Raw genomic sequence first — 18,843 nt, forward strand, 5'->3', positions numbered from 1 at the left:
TTCCGCTAGTAAAGCGTTTCAGCCCTAACATGCACAATGCCAATTCAACACCGATCCAGGCCAAGCCAGTCCAACAATCATCGTTACTCCAAGTGAAATCATTACAATCATTCGACATCAACGCGCGATTTAAATCAAGCTAACAATGATTTACTCATTATAACATCACTGTGTGTGAGGCAAACTGCAGGTAGAGAGCGAGCTCTTCTACTAAGTTAATCTTCTTAGACCGAAATTACAATCCTTATCCTCCTCCCTGCTTCCCTGTTGGAGTTAACGTCTTGGTCAGGGCTGATTATCCCCGCCCTCTCTCTCTCCATTAGACAGGTAACAGATGGGGCACTTAACCTCCAGTACTGCAAGTGGATATCTCTATTGTAATGTTTGAAGAGCATGGATATTTTTGACTTATTGACCACACCAATGAGTATGATCAATTTCAGCATTTGCAGCAGTGAAGAGCTAGGAACAGTGCCGTCATTTCAACAAAAGCCAGGGTATGTCAGACCCTGATGGCGGCATCCAATCTTACTCCCTTGGCGTGATAGTCCCACCTTATTCACACAACTTTTTCCAGCACTTCAAAGCTCAAAAGTCTGAATATTATCCAATTTAAAGGATTAGTCCACTTTCAAATAAACTTTTCCTGATAATTTACTCACTCCCATGTCATCAAAGATATTCGTTTCGCTAGATAAGTCCCTTATTCCTTGTCTGGTATCGTTTAAAGCCCTTTGAAGCTGCACTGAAACTGCAATTTTGACCTTCAACAGTCTGGAGACCACTGAAGTCTACTTTAAGGAGAATAATCCTGGAATGTTTTCATCAAAAACCTTAATTTCTTTTCGACTGAAGAAAGAAAGACATGAACATATTGGATGACATGGGGGTGAGTAAATTATCAGGAAAAGTTTATTTAAAGTGGACTAATCCTTTAAGTGTTATTTTTAATATGATGACCAAAAATATGTTTATTCATCCTACAAAGATTGCAAAACTAAAAGTCAATCAATCAAAAACCACAAAGCACTATTTGCACTGCACCAGAGATTAAATTTGGTGGCACTCGCAACGTTGATAATCAAATTCACAAATATTACACCATTTACACATTATTAAAATACATACTGAGCTACTAAAACAATCTTTGTCACAGTTCACAGTTTGAACGTTGCTTCCATTTGTTTAATTTCAAGATCTGAGGTGAATCAATTACCCATTGTTGCTTTTACTACGACTACATAGCTGGGAGCACTAAATGATATACAAAGTCACGTTACACTTAACATCAAATAAAGCACATAAACATTACCTTGGATTAACATTGCAATACTTTGTGTTGTTGTTCCAGAAATCCCTGTGATTGGCTACAATACTCAACGCTACAAAACACATAGGCAGCGCCATTGATCTTATGACATGAATAGGGCTGCAACGATTAATCGCGATTAATCGTTTGCAAAATAAAAGTTGGACCCACTTTATATTAAGTGGCCTTAACTACTATGTAATTACATTTAAATTTATAATTTGATACAATGCACTTATTGTGTACATGCAGTTGTTTTTACATTGTACTTATATTTTAAAAACAACTGCATGTAATTAAATCTGTAATTAATTTCTGTAATTACATTTATAATTACACTGTTGACCCATTCCTTAACCTTTACCCCTACCCTTAAACCTACCCATACCACCAAAGCTTCCCCTAACCTTACCCGTACCCACCTCAATAGCTGCAAATGGGTTTTGCAATTCAATATGAACCCAATAAGTACATTGTACTTATTTTTTGATGTAAGTACATAGTAGTTAAGGCCACTTAATATAAAGTGGGACCTAAAAGTTTGTGTTTATGTAATATATATGTGTGTGTTCTGTGTATAATAATAATGTATATATAAATACACACACATTCATGTATATATTTAAGAAAAAAATTATATTTATGTATAAAATATTTATGTTTATATGTAATATAAAATATATATAAATATATATATTTATAATACATGCATATATTTCTAAACTTTACCTGTATGTGTGTGTATTTATAGATACATAATTATTATACACAGAACACACACATATATATTACGCAAACACAGACTTTTATTTTGCAAACGATTAATCGTGATTAATCGTTGCAGCCCTAGACATGAATATAACAAACAGATCACTTTAATTTACTTACTTTTCTGTTTTGTTTAAAAATAGAAATTATATTTTACACATTGTAATATAACTCTGTTAATCCTGCATGCAATGAATAAAATTATATAAAGTGTCAATGACCAGGCAGCCATGGCAGTCTCTATATACCCTGCCATATATCTAGATTTCCTTCCACTGTTGAACATGACTTTATTAAGTTACAGAAAAAAGAGATAAACATAAATAGCCAAAGCCTTCAGGTGCTTCATATGGAGGACTTAAGTGAACAAAAACGAATAAGTTCACTTAAAGGTGCAATTCTGTCCGCTAGAGGCCAATTCAAAACAAAGGTGTAGCTTGATGACGCCAATTTTGAACACGGAATCTTGGGACATGTGGTCTTCACTTCACAGTCGGTTGAAAAGAATCGGGATAGGGCTCGGAAAGAAATCATGATCTAACAGTTTGGGGGCTCGTCCGGGATATTCCCAAGAAACACGGGACTGGGGGACTGAGAGGTCATCCTTCATCACAGGTAAGTTGTTTTTTAATAATTTCCTGTGGTGGTAGGATTGATTGAACTCATCCCATGTTATCCTTGAATGCAGCTCTAAGAGTTAGTCCAGGAAGATTTGTCTGTAAGGGTACTGTTTAAACGCACAGCTACCTGGCAAATATTTTGGTAATCCCTCCGGTGCGAGGAAGATCCGTGCAGATCCGCTCTGACGGATATCCGTTTAGATCCGCTTTGACGGAAAATAAAGTGTTGATGGGAATATTCCGGTTGATGAATTAATAAAATTGGAATAATTATAATTAAAGAATTATAAAAAGACCCCTTTTGTGTGGTGTGGCAAATTAAAAATCAAATTAAGTGAAGGATGGGTCAAAAGATATCAAGACCAATACAAGATGAGACACCCCGAAATTGGATGTTTAGAAATAATTGTGGATATTGGACTGAACCCTATTTATCAAATTTAAGTGGGTGGACTCAAAGAAAAGTACAATTGGATCCTTTCCCCAAAGAAGGCTCTTTTAAGCCAGGGGATATGGAAAGTGCAAATTCAATGATGAATGGGGGCTGGGGAGACCCAGAGTGGAATTATAAGTACATGAAAGAGTCAATGATGAGTGAGACAAAACAGTGTGCAGTGGCAGCTGCAGCTGCAAGTAAACAGGCAGACGGTGAGAAGTGCGAGAAGCCAAAAGATGAACAAAAATCAGAGCCTGCTTTTATGTTTGTGAGACAGGGAAATCAAATTTCCATACGTCCTGCTAAGGCAAGTGACATCAAAAGCATATGTAACAATCAACCTTCTCCCTCTCATCCGGTGAAATTTGTGCAGATCCTGAAAAGTCATACCCGTTACGCACAACTGACGGGTCCAGATTTTAGAGTAATACTCCTCAGAACTTTGGGGGATGATGTGACAGAGACAGAGATAATTGATGCGTGTCCTTCTCTGAAAACAGAAAATGATAAAATGACAGGAAAAGGGACTGCGGATAATCCTAATAAACTCTTATGGGAGGAGGAAGAGCATTTAGAGACTTTTTATGAGGAGCTGCAAAGGATGTTAGAAAAACGGGTGATTTCAAAAAGAGATATATCATATGCCGCTAACACTAAACAAGGGCCAAAAGAATCCGCTGCAGCTTTCGTAAATCGATTCAAAAAGTCATGGGAGGAGGATTCTAAATTGCCAACCACACGAGATCATAGCATACTGTTCATTAATACATGTTTGAACAATATGAATCCAAAACAGGCCCAGCTGATTAGAGTAACCACATCAAGAATTACTGATTCAAATGTGGAGGAATTCTGTGCACGAGTGAGAGAGTTAGATGCTGCTGGAGGATTTTCAGGAAATAGTGTATTGACAGTTAAAACTGAACCTGCATTTTTTCAGACAAGAGGGGAAGAAGCCCCACGAAGGTAAGGGAAATGTCATTATTGTGGCAAACCTGGTCATTGGGCACAAGAGTGCAGAAAACGAAAATATGATGAGCAAAGACGCAGACAGGGAGAGATAGACAAAAAGGAGAATGCTTTGTACCACACTTGATCTGTGTCTGCTTGGTCATTCTCCCGAGGCCTCGCGCTGCTGCTGCCACACATCACAGGGGTTGAGGCGCCTGTTTCTTAACTGATGACTGGAATTACAAATATTCTACCTATTACTGAGATTTTGATCTAACAGTTTGGGAATCAAAACTGTCAGTTTTGTGAATCTGCATCTGATTATGCTATGTTAGCTACTTCACAAAATAGTGTTTTTCTCTGAGGCATGGTAAAGCATGGTACTCGCAAAAAATCAAGAAATTTAGATTTAAACAATAAGACTAAATGTGTTGAGCTATATAACAATACTTTATTTTCTGTCTATAAATATATCAAAACAGTTGTTCCCTTGTCTATTAAAACGTGTAATATATTAAAGCATCTTCGGTGTTTCCATGGTTTCTTCAAAATTAAACCGGAAACCGAGGGTAACGCGGGTATGACACAATTGACAGGCGACTCCTCACATGTCCCGGAGCCTTGGTTAAAATCATAGACAGAAAAAGAAATGGACACAGCGACCCCATTGGAACTCAATTGAGACAAGTGAAGCCCATTTTTAGCGATTTTTAGCACTTCCGTTTCTGACGCGCAGACTCACACTAAGCTTGATGACTTCAGCAACCTGTCTGACAGATGTAAATCTTCTAGTAGCTGTGCGTGCAAACTGCCATCGTTAATCTTGCAGAGACGGCGAGCTTGAGCGGGGAGTTCTTTGGCGTGAGTGAGCAGGAGTAAGTATTCTGATTAATTATTTTGTATAGTATTTTAAAATGTAACGCCAGTACGCCATATTAAGTTAATGCATACTATTGCCTGCGAGCTTCTCCTCCTGTCTGTACGGTAATTTCTCTACTGTGCGACAGAGAGTCGAGTGGTTATGACGCAATCGTTAGCCTATTTTTACAAAAACTGTTTCTACGGGGCCATAATGTAACATAGAAGGTAATGGAGCCCTTTATACATTGTCGTGTATGTTTAGAAATAAATAATGGACAAATGGAGTCTTTAAACGCCTCAGATGTAAAGTTATACGCTGTCAAAGTGACGCCAAAATGAATGGGAGTCAATGGGATGCTAACGCAAGTGAAGTTCTGCTACAAGATGGCGGCACCCGGCCGACTTCAACTTCCGGTCGACTTCCTTGGGCACTGGTTAAAATTGCAAAATTTTCACGATTTACAAATAGTTGGACACATTTGGGATATTGTAAGTACTTAAGTGAATAAAATATATAACACTAGTGGTTTTTGGATATTTTACTGCAAAATTCTTACATATTGCACCTTTAAAATATTCGTTCAAATTCACCGATTGGTTCCCTGCTATGAGACTGAAGGTTCAGGTGCAGACAGGCAGTCCCTTTCTTTTAAATGCGTTTTAAGGGGTAAAAGGAAATAAAAATTATTTGTAAATAAGCTGGAATTGAAAAAAAAGCTATATCACATGATTATGTGACTGAAAACCTAATTTGAAAAGCGTGAAACTCCCCTTAAGCGAATGAAGTGAACATTTTAATTATGCATCCGAATATTTATAAGTAGAAAAGACGAATAACGTGATGGAAGTTCGATTAAAATAATTTTGCAGCGCTTTACAGTCGTGATCTAACGGTTACTTGTTTCTTTTTCACATATTACACTTCCTTTGACCACTACTAGCTCACGCAGAAACAAAAAAACCGACTTCCTGTGTGACATTAGGCTCGCGTCAACGTCTGCGTTATGCATACCCTCTAATGGAAAGATGCTAACTGTATCGTGGTGTATCATCATTTCTGAGTGTGGGCATCAAGGAATATTCCCTCCACTAAGTTAATTGTGGACTTGCGGGAGAAGACGTGACGTCTCAGTATCCTTTGAGCAAACAGCAGTGACTTTGCACTGGGAACAGGGTCCTCACACGTGCGATGTGAAACATGGACCATCCAGCGTATCATGGGCCGATAAGCAAACAGAGATGTGAGGAGCTGCTTGGCAAGAAAGGAAAGGACGGAACATACCTCATTCGTGACAGTGAGACCATTCAGGGAGCTCTCTGTCTCTGTGTATAGTGAGTATATTGTTTTTTTTCACTTTTTTAAGGAACTGGCTAGTTATTGAGTACTTTATCAAGGAATAGTTTTGGGTATAATCACAATGAATGAATGAATTGAGACTGCTGGATGGTTCAAACTGATTTTCTGATAAGTTGTGTTGTCACCAATAGTGTTGACAAAAATTGCTTTATTTTTACAAATGCAGTAGCTATGTGTGTTGCTCACTACTAAGATACCTACTTATTATGGAAATAATATACATTTTTGGACTGAGATGATATATGGTTGTGATTGAAAATATAAGCATGATTAGCTAAAATTATTTTAAAAACAACAACAAAACAAAGAAGAACATCATAAAGTTCACTACAGTCTGTGTGCTTTTTATTTGTAGCTGGTCAAATACGGAACAAAGTCTTCTAGAATGAAGGCTGACTTTGATATTTCCTTTTTTTTTTTTAAAAAAATGTTAATAATATCTGACAGAGCTGAAAAACTGTGAGGGTATTTTGGGAACTTCAGTTTAATGTGACCTTGTATAGTGATATGTTTTAGCAGAAGTGAGTGATAATATAATGTAAATTCATATATATTTTTATAAAATAATGAGAAAATCAAAGTACAAGGTTGGATATATTATGAATATTATACTGATTATACTGATTAAATTCAAAGTGGAAATGTTATTTTCAAAACTAAGGGTATGCAATTTGTAATATATCTTGTAAATTGGAATATATTTTGTTTTAAATATGTTAGCTTATATCCTCTTATAAGTTGAATATGTATGGATAATTAAGCAGTGAATCTATGTGTAATTTGTATACAAGTATTTGTTGTTCTTTAATATATATAGAAGTGTATTTTTCACCCCAGTTTTTATTTTTAAACTGGTCCAGTCGACCAATTTGATGCATTAAAATATTGTAATACGGAAATAATTTTGTCAATTTTTGTCATTTAAGGTGATATTGATATTTTGTGGAACGTGCACACAAAATGTCTATTACGGTTACGATGTTTGTGGGTCAATATGATATTTTTCATATTTTAGGGAGCTGCACAGATCACAGATTTTTTCACAGAGTTTCTCATATCCTCTGAGGGTATTTACATTGACATTTATACATTTGGCAGACACTTTTATCTACAGAAACTTTGTAAGCAATTTAATAAATGTTTATTTTTTATTATTCATTATCTTATTAATAAATGCGCATTTATTAAACATATTAATAAATGTTAATTTCCAGCATATTTTGGGTTCGTTTTAAGCAAGCAATACAGTCAATTTTATACAACAGTTGAGTTAAATAAAACTACCCAGCACGTTGGGCAAACATTTAACCCAACCACTGGGTTAAAACAACCCAATTGCTGGGTTTGTCCATTTTCAACCCAACTTGGGTTGTTTTTAACCCAGCATTTTTTAGAGTGTACCTTTTCTAAAGCAGTACAGTATGGACTTTTATCCATCTCTTCCATTCTGATTTTCTTCTAAAAAGCTGTAAAAATGGAGCAATAAAAAAAAAAAAAAAAAAAAAAAAATTCAATGATATTTTCACTGTTGTAAGGCTGGAAGCTTACGTTGATATTTTGAACCAATAATTAAACAAAAAAGCAGTTGAAGGATGATGTGCTTAATTCAGTTATTTATCTGACTCCAATATAATTAATCTCACCACATAAAAGTTGTTGTTATTCTTTAAAGGTAAAAGTCTCCTAGAACTGATAGAAAAACAGGATTTAACTTGAACGCTTAGATAAGCTAAAGTCATTATAACTTTCGTTTCACTATCGTCATTGGTACATCTAAATTTAAGCAAAGTAGGCAAAGTTATTTTTAAGTTCTATTTTTAAATATACAGATAGTAGAATGGAACAACATACTGTATATAAAAACCTAGCTGTAACAAATAATGCACTACTGAGCAGAAGAGCTCGTAAAAAAGCCTTTCTTGTACTATGGGATTATGCAACGGTGGCAGGGTTGAAGCCTTTCTCCTAGATCAATATATCTAGGAGATATTCTCCTAAATGCACATTTAAGCTATAGTTCTATTTAGTTTATCACCATTCAGTTCAGTTCATAAGCTGTCAGATGAGACCATAGTAGTGTTGTCAAAAGTTGTTACTGAAATTTTTAAAATGTGAAGCTTTGAGTGCTGTTGAGTGGATTCGTAAACGCCTCTGTTTGGCCTTTGTGTTCACGCTCTCATCAGATATTTCTGTGATTGGCGACAATGATCAATGAAACTTTGAAGCCACTGCACTGAAGTCAAATTTTTATCAGTTCAAGCCAGTTTAGTTCTCTGGGAATCAAACCAATGACGTCATTGTTGCACGCTTAAATGCAGCTGGAGGTCAAGGAGTGATTTTTCTATATAGGAATCCTTTCACAAACTCAAAATTCCTATGTTTTGCGTTGTTTATGGTTGCTCAATATCAAACCGAGAAACCACAATGAGCTTTTATCGTTTACGTAACTTATATCGCTTTTTAACTTTTTAAAGTTTTAATTTGTCACCTTTTATAGCGTTTTGACACCCTTTTTACAGTCTATGACCGACAAAGACACATTGAAGTGGCTGCGTGCAAGTTATAGTCATACTCGCAAATTATTAAACCAAACAAAATACAACACTTTCAAAAACACTCAGCTCTGTGATTATTTTATTGAGTGATAGGGATTGGGTTCAGTCAGTGACATTCAGTGATTTGCTATACGGCGTCTCCTCGTCACCACCTCAACCTGCTTCCCTTAGTGTTTTTACATATAGAAAAGGCGAAAATTGTATTACACTGTCCAGTTTTTTCTGATGTGAGCTCCTGTTGCAATTCTCGATTCAGCATAAATGACCTACAATGGCAACATTTTTCACAATCACGACAGAAAATCAAAAATACTGCCCTAAATTCACTTGCAGAAAGGCAGTGCGATATAAACAAACCAGACTAGAACTGAACAGGGCGTGACGGCAGCTTTGCATTCTCTATATCTACCTCCTCGATGGCAGTCAAGTCTTTCAATTCAATAGAAAAATCGCTCTTTTTCATAACATAAGGTTCACGACCAAAATATGTTGTGATTTTCTGTTTATACACTCTAAAAAATGTTTGGTTAAAAACAACCCAAGTTGGGTTGAAAATGGACAAACCCAGCAATTGGGTTGTTTTAACCCAGTGGTTGGGTTAAATGTTTGCCCAACCTACTGGGTAGTTTTATTTAACCCAACTACTGATTAAAAATGACTATATGGCTGGCTTAAAATGAATCCAAAATAGGTGAGAAATTAAAAATCAGACTCAAGCAATTTAATAAATGTTTATTGTTTATTATTCATTATCTTATTAATAAATGCTCATTTATTAAACATATTAATAAATGTTAATTTCCAGCATATTTTGGGTTCATTTTAAGCAAGCAATACAGTAATTTTTATACAACAGTTGAGTTAAATAAAACTACCCAGCACGTTGGGCAAAACAACCCAATTGCTGGGTTTGTCCATTTTCAACCTAACTTGGGTTGTTTTTAACCCAGCATTTTTTAGAGTGTTTGGACTTTTCTCCATCTCTTCCATTCTGATTTTCACTGCTTGCCCTCCACATCAATTTTGCGCAACACCAGAACCATGTGATTGCAAACAACCTAATATCTTGCTATCAAAACGTTTTTTAAATAGTTAAATGCAGTTTTAAAAATAACATGTTGTCATGTATTTGTTTTAAATGTGTGAGACGTTTGTTAAAGATGTGCAGTTTTTATTTGAATTTTGTTTGTTTGTCATCATGTGATTTATGGTCCTATTGAATCCATTTAGGGTCAGTTTGACCCCCCTCCATAATAATTGTACCAACATTTTGAAACATTTTAAGGGCTAGTTTAATAAATTAAGTGGAAAATAATGACCGAATCATTATGAGAAGTTGTCTTAGTGGAAAGACACATGTACAATAAATATTTAGATGTTTCTTCCTCAGAATTTTGCACAACTTCCTAAAAAAGAAAGATATTGAAATAAATAACATGTATAGAAGCTTTTGGTGGGGTTCAGTGCAACATTCAACAAATTCACATCCATAAAAAGGGGAAATGAAATGAGCAGCTCTTTAGACATCAGTGGTAAAAGAGAAGTGTTAGATGTAATCAGTCACAGTATAGAGACTTTACACTGCAAAATATAAAATTTAGACTGTAAAGAGGGATCTTAAAGTGGCTAATAGTACTGCACATTTTGGGGCCATTCAGAGGGCTGTGTCTTGTGATGTTAAAACTGGGAATGAATTCTAAACTTCTAAATTTTCGGTATAAAAATCTAAGGGGCCCATAGCAATATACTGTATAGTCAGGGGCCCCGGAATACATTTGTCCCTGACCGTTTCCAAAAAATCTTAAATCCTGCTTACACTAATGTTTAATTGCTGAAGTTGGGCATATTGAATCAAATGGACGTCTTTGACCATTTTTCTTCTATCGCTTCATGCAGTGAATGCCACTTATTTAATCAAGTTAGAAAAATGTGTCTCAAGAACCCTAATTTTCTTTTTCTTTCGCTTAAAAGAATGCATCTTGTGCTATTATATATCAGTTGCATAACAGAAATCTAATGGTTACCATTTCTAATTTGAGTGTGTTCTGAATGTTTTAAATGACAGTATATGCCAAGACTGGAATTAGCTTCAAACATAATTGCTCTGAAGTCTTTGAATGGTGAATAAATGTTGGTAACACAGCAGTAAAGTAGTGATGGTAAAGTAGCCTTGCATGTTGACATTTCTTGTTGGCAACATCTTAGCTGTCTGCTTATTTATTGAGTGATCATTTATATATGACAGTGTACAGAATGTACTGTAGACAGATAGAACAATTGGAAAGAAGCTTTTTAAAAGCTAATAAAAAACGTAGCGACGTGAGAACGGAAATGCTTATCAGTGATTCTAGCAACCCAAATGGAGTATGACATTTCCTGGAGATTATTTACTAAGAAAGTGTATGTCAAGAAAATACACACCTACTCAAGAAGTTATGACGTCAAAGTTACCATACCTATGTTGTCTTTTCTTCTAAAAAGCTGTAAAAATGGAGCAAAAAAAAAATAAAAAAAATTCAATGATATTTTCACTGTTGTAAGGCTGGAAGCTTATGTTGATATTTTGAACCAATAATTAAACAAAAAGCAGTTGAAGTATGATGTGCTTAATTCAGTTATTTATCTGACTCCAATATAATTAATCTCGCCACATAAAAGTTGTTGTTATTCTTTAAAGGTAAAAGTCTTTCCTAGAACTGATAGAAAAACAGGATTTAACTTGAACGCTTAGATAAGCTAAAGTCATTATAACTTTCGTTTCACTATCGTCATTGGTACATCGAAATTTAAGCAAAGTGTGCAAAGTTATTTTTAAGTTCTATTTTTAAATATACAGATAGTAGAATGGAACAACATACTGTATATAAAAACCTAGCTGTAACAAATAATGCACTACTGAGTAGAAGAGCTCGTAAAAAAGCCTTTCTTGTAGTATGGGATTATGCAACGGTGGCAGGGTTGAAGCCTTTCTCCTAGATCAATATATCTAGGAGATATTCTCCTAAATGCACATTTAAGCAATAGTACCTAGATTGTACACTATACTTCTATTTAGTTCATCACCATTCAGTTCAGTTCAGTCAGATGAGACCATAGTAGTGTTGTCAAAAGTTGTTACTGAAATTTTTGGCGGTTGGTACTTTTGACAACACTAGACCATAGTTACATGTAAGAACATACTATTACATAAATTGTATGTAGCGGAAAGCACGGTCCCACTTTATATTAAGTGGCCTTAACTACTATGTACTTAGATCAAAAAATAAGTACAGTGTACTTATTGGGTTCATATTGAATTGCAAAACACTTTTGCAGCTATTGAGGTGGGATTCGGGTAAGGTTAGGGAAAGCTTTGGTGGTATGGGTAGGTTTAAGGGTAGGGGTAAGGTGTAAGGGATGGGTCAACAGTGTAATTATAAATGTAATTACAGAAATTATTTACAGATGTAATTTCTTGCAGGTGTTTTTAAAATATAAGTACAATGTAAAAACATGTATGTATACAATAAGTGCATTGTATTAAATGATTAATTTAAATATAAGTACATAGTAGACTTGTGCCGATATTCGGTAATGCGATATATTGCGATAATGAATATGCACGATATTGTAATCGTGGGCACTTCAGAATACCGTAAATAATAATTTATTACAAATTATTAATTTTTTATAAGGCAATTAAGAATACTTTAGCCATCAATCGTATAAAATGCACAACACCGCTGTATTCTGCGTCAAAAGGACACGTGCTCAGATGTAAACAATCCCAATGTGCACGAGAAGCACATGGCGGAACCAGCGTAGGAGACGAGCTGAATGAAAGTGCACGTTCACTCTCTGACAGCAGAGGGCGCTGATGGAACAGCAGCGTGCATCGGTTACCACGGAAACCGTGCAAACAAAGTAACTGCGCTAGTGAAGTTTTTAAAGTGCTTCAAACAGCCATTCATTTTTTTGTAATCTCAGTGTTGTTCATCACAGCACCAAAAAAAGACTTAAAGGATATTTATTTTCAAACCTAAACATTTTTATATTTTAATCTGGACTACAACATGCCCTAATGATTAGAAATGTTCTGATTATTTGTTATCGTTCAGTAAAACTCTGAAAACATACAGCTTCATTAGTTAACATGTTAATTCATTATCACTAAACTGACAATAAAAATTCTTATAAAGTATTTATTAATTAATGTTAATTTCTTAGTTAATGTTTAATAACATTACTAAAATCAAAATAACTTATTTAATGGACCTGAGATAAAACTAACAATGATTAGTTGTGTTTCTAAACTAACATTAACAAAAAATAACACTTTCTGTAACAAATGTAGCTATTGCTCAAAAAAAGTGTTATCTGTTGTTCTTTATAGCCTAATTCTTTTGCATTTTAATCAGTTTGAAAATTTCAGTCAGTTGTTTTTGTTTTATTACAAAAAGTTCTTAAACCTGTTAAACTGACAAAAATTGTTTTGCAACTTATTTTAATATCGTGATAATACCGTATACCGTGATAAAAGCTTCATCAATTAATCGCAACGTGAAAATTTGCTACCGTCACATATATAGTACATAGTAGTTAAGGCCACTTAATATAAAGTGGGACCTTAAGCACATGTGTCCTGTGAAGCAAATGACAGATGTGTCATTGAGGTGTAAACGGCTCTGTCTCCCCAGACAGTACCATCATTGCGCCTGGAGTGTCCCAACAGTCCTTAATCAGATAATGAATCCCTTGCACCAGATAGGCATTAACATACTGTGATGATGAAGGCCATTGTGTCACGTTCAATTCACATGTACAGTCAAACTAAAAATTATTCAGACACCAGATATAATTTTTTATATTTTTTTTACGAGTGGGTGCAGGACACTCATGTAAGTGAGGATAGCAAAATAAAGTAAACTGTGACACGTTATACCCAAAAATTCTTCGTACAGTGGACTACCAATAAAATTGTTAAACAATTGGGACCAATATAGAGTGAATAAGCTGTGAAAATGTGTGAAATGTTGACGTTGTCTGAATACATTTTGGTATACTTTTATAGGGATTTCTGAAGTAAAGAGTTCTACCCATATTTACTCAGCCCTACTGTGTTTTCATAAATCAAAACCCTGTGGTCATATAAAATCTTGTGATGTGTAGCCTATCCGAGTAAACCAGCTTTATGAACAAGAATAAATAAAGAGCGAGACTTGATTTTGTCTGTCAGGAAATATGTTGGCTAGTTGTTGTGGCTTGTTATTGCTGTGTTATGTTAGTGATAGATTGTAAATGGATAACCTTACCTTTCCTTTCCAAAACCTGAGGTAACTTTCAGGGCATGTAAATAGCCATATAATAGTCATAATGGTCAACGTTTTGAAATTAATATTTATAAATAAGCTTTCCAATGATGTATGGTTTGTTAGGCTACTACAGTATTTGGCTGAGATACAACTATTTGAAAATCTGGAATCTGAGGGTGCAAAAAAATCTAATTATTGAGAAAATGGCCTTTAAAGTTGTCCAAATGAAGTCCTTAGCAATGCATATCCACTCACAAAAATAAATTTTGATATATTTACAATTTACAAAATATGTTCTTGGAATATGATCTTTAATTAATATCCTAATGATTTTTGGCATAAAATAAAAGTGGATAATTTTGACCCATACAATGTATTGTTAGCTATTGCTTCAAATGTAAAATATACCTGTGCGCTTGTGGTTTTGTGGTCCGGGTCATATATATATATATATGTGTGTGTGTGTGTGTATATATATATATATATATATATATATATACACTACCAGTCAAAGGTTTGGAAACATTTCTATTTTTAATGTTTTTGAATGAAGTCTCTTATGCTAATTAAGGCTGCTTCATAATAAATACAGAAAAACAATAATATTGTGGAATATTATTACAATTTAAAATTATGGTTTTCTATTTTAATATACTTTAAAATATACTTTATTTCTGTGATGCAAAGCTGAATTGTCCGCATCATTACTCCAGTCTTCAGTGTCACATGATCCTTCAGAAAGTTGTGCTGCTTTCATATTATTTTATAACCTGTGATACTTTTTCAGGATTTTTTAAATAAAAAGTTTAAAAATGTCAGCACTTATTTAAAATAGAAATCTTTGGTAAAAATATACACTAGCGTTCAAAAGTTTGGGGTCAGTAATTTTTTTCTTTTCTTTTTTTTAAATAAATTAATACTTTTATTCATCACAATTGTGTTAACTTGATAAAAAGTGATAGTAAAGATTTATATTGTTAAAAAAGATTTATATTTTGAATAAATGCTTTTCTTTTTAACCTTTTATTCATCAATGAATCCTGAAAAAAGTATCACAGGTTCCAAAAAAATAGTAAGCAACACAACTGTTTTCAACATTGATAATAACTGACTATCAAATCAGCATGTAAGAATGATTGCTTATTTGTTTTGCAATGGGATGTTTTATATATAATATCGATTTCTATAATAAAAATACATATGTGATACATCTCACCTTACAAGGAATGTGGAAGCAAAATGACAACGTATACAGCCGTATTAATTTTGCAAGCACAGACTGTTTTTTTTAGTTCAATCAATCTTTCGTTTTAAATTAATAATTAGCATACAACAAACAATATAATTATTGTTCACAGTTAAAAAAAAAAGTTTAAATATAAGATATAAATGATTGCACAACTGCCCTGTAGGTGCATGGTGATAAGCTCTAAGAATGTAAATCGGAATTAAACAAAAGAAGAAGAAAGAATGGTGCGCTTCTTCTTAGCATCTGTTTCCGTGCTTGTATGAGAATGTCTCGGTGTGGTCACTGTTCCACTCTGGGTTGACTGAACTCCAAACCGTGGTTTTGGAACTGGCATACCTCAAGTAAACAAGTTTTGGGTTAATCAACTGAGAGTTCAGGGTATATATGATGGTAAATTAACCTTGCTTTCTTGAATACCCCCCAGGGCACATGAATTTTTTTTAATGATGTGCATGGTTAAATGATATTTATAAAAAGAATGGTCAATTTTGATTTCATTGTGACTTTAATTACTTTATTTATGCATTTTTACAGCAAGCAAAAAGTGGTCTATACATATAGGATCCTTCAAACCCACTCTGGATCCTTCACTTTACAGGTAGGATCCTTTTCACTTTACACTTTGAAACAATACAAACTAAACTAATAATTGGCATAACAAATTTAGCATCAAATGATAAGAAGAAATATGTAAATAAAAAAAAATGTACAAGCCATTAAATATAAAAATTTGTTTCAGGCTAGCTCAGGTGTAGAGGAGAAGTTTTTCGTAACGCTGAAGGATCTTATTCGCCATTACAAGAAAAAGAATCAAGGACTTGCAACACACTTACACCGTTCGCTGAAAAGAAAAACACTGCAAGAACAGCCTTTGCGATGTCCAGAACCACTAGTGCCTGATGAGGAAAATGATTATGAAAGTGAGTTTCGAGATTACAATATAAGAGATTGGCAATCATGAGACATTACCTTGTCATTAATGTCAAGTGTTGGGGTAACGCATTACAAGTAACATGAGTTAGGTAATCAGATTACTTTCTCTCAAGTAACTAGTAAAGTAATGCATTACTTTTACATTTACAACAAAATATCTAAGTTACTCTTTCAAATAAGTAATGCAAGTTGTTTTAGGGAGTAACGCAATATTGTATTGCATTACTTTTAAAATGATCTTTCTCCAACACTGGTCATTACAATGTCAAAACCTCATCAGATAATTACATTAAGATATTTTAGGAATCAGGAATCATCTTTGAATTAGGACCAAAACTGTTCCCTTACCCAAACTAACTGTAAACCTTTTCTCTCTCTCAGATGTTGAGTGCTCAGCGGACTATGTTGTTGTTCTGCCAGACTGATTTAGTCACAATGTGACATATGGACTGGATAACTGGATCAGCCAAAACAAAAGCTATAGCTAAGAACTTTCTTAACATTCGCATTACATGGATCCCACTTTACCGTATGATTTTCTGCATGGTAAATGCCTAAAACGCTGGATGTGAATTTCAGTGCTGTTATGTTGTGGATTTTGGATCATAATAATTTGAGTGAAAAGTTGAATTGAAAAATTAACATTGTTTCCAGAATGTCTTATGTGCTAAATTTTGTTTTAATTTAATAAAGTTTTAATATACTGTATATTGAGGATTTCACACGGTGTTACAACATCTAGAAATGTTGCAAAATATTAAATATTATTTATTTCACAACATTGTAGAAATTCTAAAGCTTGTTTAGTTTTTAAACTCAAATTTTCAATGTAGCCACAGACTTAAGTTAATGTTCTTGGCCAATAAAGTCTTGATATTTATACTGTAATACTAATCTGGTTGGGAGAGAAATATTTGGTTCATATTTTGTGTTTGATGACCTGATAATAGCACAAGAAGGTATGGAAGCCCATTTCCGCCACTAAATAAAAAAATAAAAACAGTAATTGTGACTTTTTTTATCTCAGAATTGTGAGTTATAAAGTCCGAATTCTGACTTTTTTCCTCACAATTCTGACTTTAAAACTTGCAATTGTGAGAAAAAAGTCAGAATTCTGAGATATAAACATGCAATTGCATGATATAAAGTCAGAATTCGGACTTTTTTTCTCACAATTACGAGTCATAAAGTCAGAATTCTGACTTTTTATCACGCAATTGCAAGTTTATTTCTCAGAATTGTGACTATAACTTGCAGTTGTGAGAAAAAAGTCAGAATTGTGAGATATAAATTAGCAATTGCGATATAAAAAGTCTGAATTTGGAGATAAAAAGTAATTACTGTTATTTTTTTTATTTAGTGGTGGAAACGGGCTTCCATAAGAAGGAGATTTTTGATTATGAAAATGTTTTTTTTTTTTTTTTTGTAAAGAAATCTTGTAAAAATGTTTGTAAGATAAACATCTAATGTTTGTTAGATATTTATGTTTATTATATGTACAGGTTATAAGTAAAATCGTTATTTTTGTCGAACAGTCTATAATGCTGTGTAAATGTTTTGTTCCAAATGAATGTGCTGTCTTGAGGTTTTCACATGTAAATATATCTTTACCACTTAAAATAGATAGGCCCACATAAGAACAGTTTCCACTGCACTGTTCCGTATAAAGTGTTAACTGATGTTACATCCTAATGTTAAGTTTGGTTGGTGTCTTAATAAATAAGTTTAAATATCTCAACTTGTTTGCCATATATTTCTCATAGTGCTTAATTTATCATAAATTAAAAAAGACTTTATTTAAAAAGAGCAAGGGCCAGTTACATAAGCACGGCCATGTTAAGACTGTCTTAAGAACTAGTCTGAGCTTTTCAGATTTTATTTAACTGATAACATTTTATGAAACCATAACTGACTTAAGTTTACAACCAATATTAAAGAAAAAAATGCTACTAGCCACAGATAACTTCAGTTTTATTTAATTGATCTGAGATTAGATAATTATAGGGCATAATATTTGTTGGTGTGGGTATGATCTAAATGCTTATATTTAACCAACTAAAACCAAGCACAATAACACTGCTATTAATGAACACAAATTTATTTACTGACAGTGTGTAGAAACCACACCCTCATGTATTGGTGAACATCAGGGACGTGCACAGACATTTTGGGGGGCAGGGGCTCAAGTGGAAAAAAAAGGGCACTTATATTTATTAAAAAAAAAAAATAAACCCTTAAATATATTAAGACAACTCCTGACTTCCCTTACACTCATGCAATTGTTTTATACTCCACAGATTTCTACAAAATAATTAATTCACATATAGAGACCATGGTCTTCTTTAGTATTCACTAGGTTTATCACAAGAGAAGGCAACAGCAACTATTTTCAAGCTATATATTTAGAATAAATGACTGCATCTAGGAGAGGGACATAGTTTCACTAATAATTTGTTTAAATCAATAAATCATTTTAATTTTTTTTTTTTTTTGGTATTAATACTTCTTTCATG

General features: G+C 33.8%; 1 protein-coding gene across 1 annotated transcript; it reads left to right on the forward strand.

Moving 5' to 3' along the window:
- Positions 1 to 5,970: 5,970 nt before the first annotated feature.
- si:ch73-264p11.1 (uncharacterized protein LOC100000923 homolog) lies at positions 5,971 to 17,304 on the forward strand. Its single transcript, XM_067378499.1, has 4 exons — positions 5,971 to 6,277; positions 15,932 to 15,995; positions 16,137 to 16,317; positions 16,712 to 17,304. The coding sequence occupies exons 1-4, from the start codon at positions 6,144 to 6,146 to the stop codon at positions 16,753 to 16,755; spliced, it is 423 nt and encodes a 140-aa protein (XP_067234600.1). The 5' UTR covers positions 5,971 to 6,143; the 3' UTR covers positions 16,756 to 17,304.
- Positions 17,305 to 18,843: the final 1,539 nt, after the last annotated feature.

The sequence above is a fragment of the Chanodichthys erythropterus genome, chromosome 23 (assembly GCF_024489055.1).
Source record: "Chanodichthys erythropterus isolate Z2021 chromosome 23, ASM2448905v1, whole genome shotgun sequence".
Taxonomy (NCBI): Eukaryota; Metazoa; Chordata; class Actinopteri; order Cypriniformes; family Xenocyprididae; genus Chanodichthys; species Chanodichthys erythropterus.

Bases quoted from the DNA above. Each gene is read 5' to 3' on its own strand.
- si:ch73-264p11.1 (XM_067378499.1), top strand. From the start codon at position 6,144: ATGGACCATCCAGCGTATCATGGGCCGATAAGCAAACAGAGATGTGAG. The intron at 15,996-16,136 runs GTAGGATCCTTT...AATTTGTTTCAG, and splicing joins CTGGATCCTTCACTTTACAG to GCTAGCTCAGGTGTAGAGGA. The intron at 16,318-16,711 runs GTGAGTTTCGAG...TCTCTCTCTCAG, and splicing joins TGAGGAAAATGATTATGAAA to ATGTTGAGTGCTCAGCGGAC.